This window comes from Montipora foliosa, chromosome 6 (genome assembly GCF_036669935.1).
Source record: "Montipora foliosa isolate CH-2021 chromosome 6, ASM3666993v2, whole genome shotgun sequence".
NCBI classification, from domain to species: Eukaryota; Metazoa; Cnidaria; class Anthozoa; order Scleractinia; family Acroporidae; genus Montipora; species Montipora foliosa.
The window spans coordinates 1,147,638-1,155,137 of NC_090874.1; the positions used below are offsets into that span (position 1 = coordinate 1,147,638).

General features: G+C 37.4%; 1 protein-coding gene across 1 annotated transcript in view; it reads left to right on the forward strand.

Moving 5' to 3' along the window:
* Nucleotides 1-258: 258 nt before the first annotated feature.
* Nucleotides 259-7,500, forward strand: part of LOC138006207 (uncharacterized) — a 10,412-nt gene continuing 3,170 nt past the window's right edge. Inside the window, exons 1-2 of the mRNA XM_068852385.1 lie at nucleotides 259-346; nucleotides 2,586-2,897. Coding sequence (XP_068708486.1) covers nucleotides 2,597-2,897 — 301 coding nt within the window. The 5' untranslated portion in view covers nucleotides 259-346; nucleotides 2,586-2,596. The remainder of the gene's footprint in view (nucleotides 347-2,585; nucleotides 2,898-7,500) is intronic.

Below are 7,500 nucleotides of genomic sequence, written 5' to 3' on the forward strand. Positions count from 1 at the left end.
ATTTAAACATCTTGAAAAAGGAAATTCTTGTGAAAACAAACTCTAAAGCCAGTGCAGTATCAGATAATAACATTTAGGTTCGCTTTCCTTAACAGGAATCATTGAACATCTGCTCGTCATAACCAAAAATAATTATAGAATCGTAATTTAAACCCTTTGATATTTTAAGAAAGCGGTGAAACTTGAGCTGAATTAATGTCACTGTCAACAACATTCCATGAAACCCACCCACAACAAGGGATTTTCAGGTGGCTTTCCCACATCCCCTACTTTACTTAATGGAGTTCTTTTCCCGAGTTAGTGGCAAAATCTTGATTTGAAATTCACTCTGTGCTGCTCGTGGCAAGTAAGTTTATCATTAATACGAAATACTACGAGATACGAAATAATAATTTTCGTTGTTTCAGTAACAAAATGCGGAAAGGAAAACGATATCATTACGGTTTCAAGTCTCCCTGAATTAGGCAGTTAATTTGAGTCAAATTTATTTCGCTTTAAGTCTGATTAATTGAGATTTGCCATTCCAGTTGTGTGGCTTAAAGTCAAAGGAGTGAACTTCAAAAAGAATCATTAATTCAAAGGAGTCCTTTTTGTCGTTTCATAAATGAAAAGCAAAGTCAAAGTTACGGTTTAAAAACGTCGATTGGGTTAACAAGGATTCTAAATAAAACACATGTAAATTTTTTGTTGGGAAAAGTATGACAGAAGGAACAAAAATTAACCTGCGTTTAATTCGATGAAGTGTTATAAGTGACTAAAAGAAGGGAAATCCTGTTCGAGTGTGTTAAAATTCGCAGTTATTTTCAAAAAAAAAAAAAAAAAACAAGAAACGATATTCTCATCATTGTAGACTGCAACTCAGCGAGAGCTCCAAGAAAATCACTTTAGTCGTGATGCATCGTCTCATAAGATGTTGCATTTTTTTTACTTCTTTTTTACATGTTTTTGCCTTTCGAAATAACAATGGTTTTTAAAATTATTTCGTTTATCCTTGCCATGAGCTGTTTTATTTATTAAGATATGGTAGCCCACGGAAGAGTACATGCACGCATAGCTTTGCGTTTTGATGGCGGCTTTCCATCTTTCTTTGCAGAAAGTACATTGGCAATATTTATGGAGCAATCGTTTGCACTTCATACTACATACACTAACTCGTTATTGATAATTTACAAATTTTAGTCAATTTTATCTTGTCATTAGCTAATCAACCTGTATGAGGTATTCAACTGTTTATTGTAAACAGGCACGTTTCAATATAAAGAGTTTTGCAGTACAGAGACGGCCTACAACAGCTAGCTAGGATTGAGGCTTAAAAATGAAAAAAAAGACTGTCTTTCAAGTCTCAAACATACAACCTATCCATAATTGGAGACCTATAAATTATTCTGCTTTCTTTAGGATAATTAAACCAACTGCCTTCATTTAAAGCATACTTTTAGCTTATGAGGCAACTCGAGCATGTAGACAAGGTAGTAGTTAAACGAAGAGATCATATTATTTTCAATGGTGATTCAAGCATACTCGTATAGAGTCCGAGCTTTAGCGCTCTTTTGCAGGAGTCGAAACAACGAATTTCCGATTACTAGTTCGGATGCTCTAGTACTGAGCTTTAGAAGACTCAAGACCGCGAATGAATAGAGTCAATAAGGTTTAATTCGATTCTGCTGAAGAGCAAAAAATACATGCAAATACATGCAGCGTGCTCATTGGCTGAGAAATTTAACTGAAAGCGAAAGCTCAACAAAATAAAATTGTGAATAGGGTAGGACAAAGCAACAACGTCGTAATTCAGAGGTCGCAGGAGTAGGAGATTCTTTAAAATATTTTTGGCCTGTGAGTCTCCACTAGTGTTTGCGTATCAATCAAGAATGTCATTTTGTAATCAATAACCTTAATGTATGCGGGGCTAGCTATAGTGAGCCAAGACAAGAACAAAGCAGACTCAAATTTCTGCATGTATATCATTTACAAGTAATCATATGATTCATGTTGTGTGCAATTTAGGGTAAATCCGCACAAAGAAAATTTGGGTAGCCTTTGAACATTTTTACTTTTGCTGATTTATCTTATGTGATTACCTGCACAACTATAAGTGGAATCAATCTTCTTTGCATATAGCAGTAAACAGTTTTTTTTTCCAACTTTTTTTCTCGTGTACATTGAAACCTTATCTCTGAAATTCACTTCCACTATGTTATTTCTAAACTAGACAGACTAGAAAGCGGAAATCTCAAGAAAACACTTAATTCTCTCCCAATCCCTGATAAGAACTTCTCTGTATAAAATAGCGAGAATGACATAATTCATACAAATAACAGCTCAAAAACGTAAAATATCACTGTTTCGAAAGCCCATCATGCATTCAAAAAGCTGCGTGGGGGTGTGATGTTCCAAAAACCGGAACAGCGTTCATGCAAAATGCAAATGAGTTGTGTTGTATTCATGTCAAGTTATTTACATTGCATTAGTTTACTTTAAAATTTGAGGGTCTAATTTAAAAATTAATATGGCCATTTCGAGAGGATAGAGAGATTTTACCCGTGAAAGAATAAAATATTGAATTTACAACAATTTTATTTCAATAGGTCGGAACAAGATGGCGGTGACACCTTTCACACTTTACTTGATAGCCTGTATAGTAGTGAGTAACACCACTGGTCAGCAATGCAATCCTTCTGAAGTATCAATACCTGACAAAGCTCTCATTGGTCACACCTATACAGCAACAGTAGTCAGCGGACCCATTCAGTGTCAAATTCTGTGCGAGAAAGATCCAAAATGCAGGAGTTACAACTTCCACATTCTAACAAAAAATTGTGAAATGAATGACGAGAGTAAGGAAACGAAACCTAACGATTTCGTCACAGATGATCAAAGGTTTTACATGAAACGCGAAGGTGGGCATTGTTCGTATTCTCGTGATGGTGCTGGAACGAGCAATTACCGGAGGCATATTTATTCCCTGCATGTCCCTCTATCTAATTCTCGATCCAGTCCAACAGATCGCGATAACAGTTATGTTGCATCGTTGTTGGATTTGCTAACTATTATAATAAAGTATATTTTTATCAAATATCTGATAGATTGATCCAAATTTCTCGGAGTTCTCTGCCGTCCCACCAAAATCAGTTTTGCTTCATAATTTAATACAATCGCTTCGCTCGCGTGAATACAATTGCGCCAGAATGGACGTTATATTTTTGCACTGGTTGTCGTCTCTTCTATAAACCTAGATATTGATAAATGCAAACGGGTTCCCTTAATTTGTGACGTCAATGCCAACTGCCAGAATACAGATGGTTCGTACATCTGCACATGTAGGACTGGATACACTGGGAACGGAAAAACTTGTACAGGTAGGGGCCTGTATTGCATCACTATTTAAAAATTATTCACCGAAGTAGAGGAAAATATGCGCTTGTTCAAATACTATTCGGCTGCTACTTAATGTAGGTGTATGTTGCGTATAATTTTCCCTTTATTCTGAAATTTACCTTGGCCAAACATTTTTTGCTGACTGGGGTGCAGGGATGGCGCAGTGGTGAGAGCACTCGCCTCCCACCAATGTGGCCCGGGTTCGATTCCCAGATTCGGCGTCATATGTGGGTTGAGTTTGTTCGTTCTTTACTCTGCACCGAGTGGTTTTCTCCGGGTATTCCGGTTTCCCCTCTCCTCAAAAACCAAAATTTGACTTGATTTGCATTAATATTCGTTAATTTCAGTTTACAGTGTCCCCAATTAGTTCTCCGGCGCTAGTGAAACTAGACACTTAAATAAAGTTCCTTTGTCAAGAATTAATAAAGAGTATGATTATATATGATTGTGTTGTGTTCTTGGGCAAGACACTTTACTCTCACGGTGCCTCTCTCCATCCAGGTGTATAAATGGATACCGGTGTAATGCTGGGGGTAAGCTTGCGATGGACTAGCATCCCATCCAGGGGGGAGTATAAATACTCCCAGTCGCTTCATGCTACAGAAACTGGAGATAAGCGCCGGCCTGATGAGCCTTCTGGCTCGTAAGCAGAGACTTTACCTTATGATTATAATAGGTCATTTGTTGTGAGAGTGGACAGTTTAAAATGAACTATCACCTTTTTGTGAACAGTATGCCAGTAAACAAAAAGAGGAAAAAAATACTAACACACAATAGGGGTTAAAAAATATCTCCCTCGCTATGTACCATTGTTGTTTCTGTCTTTGCGATAGAATCAACGAGTGAAGACCATCTCCCTGGCCTTCGTCCGGTGACTTCAACCCTTTTTGTATGAACAATGAAGGATTACGTTTGTTCATGCAATGTTGGTTTCAAAAATGATCTGCACTGGTGAGAAAATTGTGGCTTAAAAAAAAATATATTTTTTTTTTATATAAATCTAAAAACATGATTATATTTTTTCCTGCTGAAATGTCCATGGTAAAACACTTTAGTCTTTGTTTTTACACTTTATCAAAGTTGGATCAGAAATATTTGTTTCTTTCCATCGATAACGCATCTTCATCTACCCTTGGCTCTTTTAATTCACAATCAAGATGCTTAGATCGTTGTTGACTATTTTGCCGGTTACAGGGAATTAACTTAGTCTAACATGCCAGTCTTTTCCCATATTTAACAATTAATGTACATCATTGTACCTGTAAGGTCTATAAATCTGCACATTATCATCTATATAACTTATCGCGTATCAGGAGATATTTAGTCAAGACATAGTAGAGTGGGAACACTCATCCATGCTTTTATAACAAGCTGGCCAGATCAATGTAGTGCTCTATTGAATATTGTATGATCTACCAAATCTTCTCCTTCATAAGCTCCAGCGTGTTCAAAACGCGGCAGCAAGACTGGTTCTTCGATCATTCAAGTTCTGCCATATCACCCTATTTTTATACGAATTACACTGGCTTCCCATCAAGTTCCAAATCAAGCTAAGTTCAAAATAATTCTACTTACATATACATTCAAAGCTAGTCATTACATATCTTCTTGTACTGGCGGAGCTCACGCGCGCGAAGCGCGCCAGCGGAGCACCATGGGGAAAAATTTTGAGAAGTCTATCGGTGAGAGAAAAATTTTGGTTATGACGTTGGCGTACGCCCGTCCGCCCGTACAGTCTGTCGGATTGGAGGTGGGGAGGCAAGACGGCCTGTCAGACTCGCGACGATTACATGAACATAGTTGAAACGCTGACTAGTCTGCCTAAGGCTCGTTTTCTCTCGCTTCGGAGAAAAAAGGGAGTGATTTTCGTCATCTAGTCCATGCATCGTCCATGTTTTCATGCATCGTCCATGTTTAATCTACTTACCAAGACGATCAGCCGATTTTTGTAATTTGAATGAATACAAGTTATTGAGCACAGTTGAATATTACACGGCCTCTGTAGTAGTTGTTGTTGTTTTTTGTTTGTTTGTTTGTTTGTTATTGTTGTTGTTGTTGCCTTTTGGGAAGGGAGTGTTCCGGCAAGTTTCCTTAGCGGGAAATCGACTTAACAGTAGCCGAGTGAGTCTACAACAAATTTTGACCACTGTGATGACGAATATCGTTGTCGATAAGAGTATAGACAACAATGAACCACTTCTGATTTGCTTTTTTACCACAATATTCAACGCCAAAGAAAGTTTTCATTTCAGAGCGTGACCAAAATCATAACTTAAAGAAAGAGCAAGCGTTGTCTATAACTTTCTAGCAATATGATTGGTTTGTTTCCCAAAATGGGCGTTCATGATTGGCTACTACATTGCGTGACAAATTGACGCGAGCATGACGCGTACAGCGTTGTCTAGACTCTTATCGACAACGGCAAATTAGCCAATCAGATCGCGAGGTTACCAGCAATTGTGGTAAAAATTGCATTCGGCAAGGCGCGTTTTTCTGGCGAGAAATCACATTGACTGTAGTTTTTGAAAGAGGATTTTATTCTCAATCAATGCCAGTTTTGCTAAACGATTTGCGTTAGTATGAAAAGGTCTGAGATCCTCGTCCAAAGACTGCGAAGGTTACTTCTCGCAGACGGGCTTTTTTTGTTTAAACCAGTAAAGAATCAGCGTTTGGGTGTTTTGAGCAGTTACGTTACGGATTACGGTATACAGGTATGCGAGAGGAAAGCTCGATCGTGTTGTTTGGTATAAGGTTGTAATGGCGCTGTTTTCGGACGTTGTTGTGTAACGAAATTGATGTTTTGCTTCAAGGAAGAAGCAGGTTCTTGGTGAACATGGGAAGAGACTGCAAAAAACACTGTCAGGGCATCTTAGGATTTGTATCTGCTTAGCAAAGCAACGATTTTGTGGGAAATGATGACTGACCTAAACTGTCATGATCACCAGGTTCGTATCCCATTCTTCTTCTTCTTTTTTTTTTTTTTGTTTTTTTTTTCTTTGCCTTTTATACGGACATTTATGTGATCGTGATATGTTTGTAATTACTTGTCCTATTTCTCCGATTTTTTTCCGAGAAACGTTGAAGAAACATTTATATCTCTTCTTTGCTTTCTTACAAAGACCAAAAAATGTTTGTGTTTTATCCAAATGTTTGCTATCCAATAGTTTGTTTGGAATCTAACACTCTTCGTTTTTCCTGCTGTCGGTGGCAAGCGAAGTCCGGACGGCTTACATCCTGACAGGCTCCGCTTTAAAAAGTTCACGGTGAAGTTTACAAGAGGTTGACATTAATTTTCGAAAAATGTCGCGAAGAGCAACAACTCCTTGCCAAACTTAACACGATTTTAATAGATGAGCATTAGAAACACTTTCTGTCACATCAATTCTCGTTATTACTAAAAAAACGCAAACTTTTAAGGTAATTAAAGTAAAAACTGTTCATCTTTAATATGTTCAATGTTTACGACTGAAAAGTTTTCAGAAAGCCATTTTTATGTTGTTTTTCTGTTGTTATTGCCAATGGGATCCTATCATTATCAGTGATCTCAAAAATAGTACCGTTTACAACTTGTAGTCAAAGTTTGTAGTTTGAAATAACTACAACTGATCGAAGTCAAGTAAAAAACGACCGCTGAAACTCTTCTCAACTTGATGAGATGTCCATTTGATTCATGTCTTATGCTTTCGCTCTGTCAAGATTACTTTTCTCAATGAAAAGTAAAGTCAATTTTGACGAGTTTTTTCGATGTTATTCAAAAAAAGGAAATCGACGTTAGCTTCTGTTGTCTTTACTCTTACAGATCACAAAAATCACACCACAAAATGTTCAAAATAAGGTGAACAGAGTACATTTCTCCTTTTAAGGGCGGTGTTCAGTACGCACCCTTTGCATAATTGGGATTTTACCGTTTAGTTTTGTTTAGGCTTATTTAAAAATATGGAGTTTGGTTTGATAGTTTAAAATGTCACCGATACATGAAAGAAAACTGAATTTGTATCTCAACCAAAGCACAAAACCATTTCTGCTGTTAAGGTTTAAAAGTAGAACTGTTAACCTATTCATCTACTGGCCCCAGTTGTTCGAGCGATGGATAGCGCTATCCGCAATATAAATCACTATCCAGTT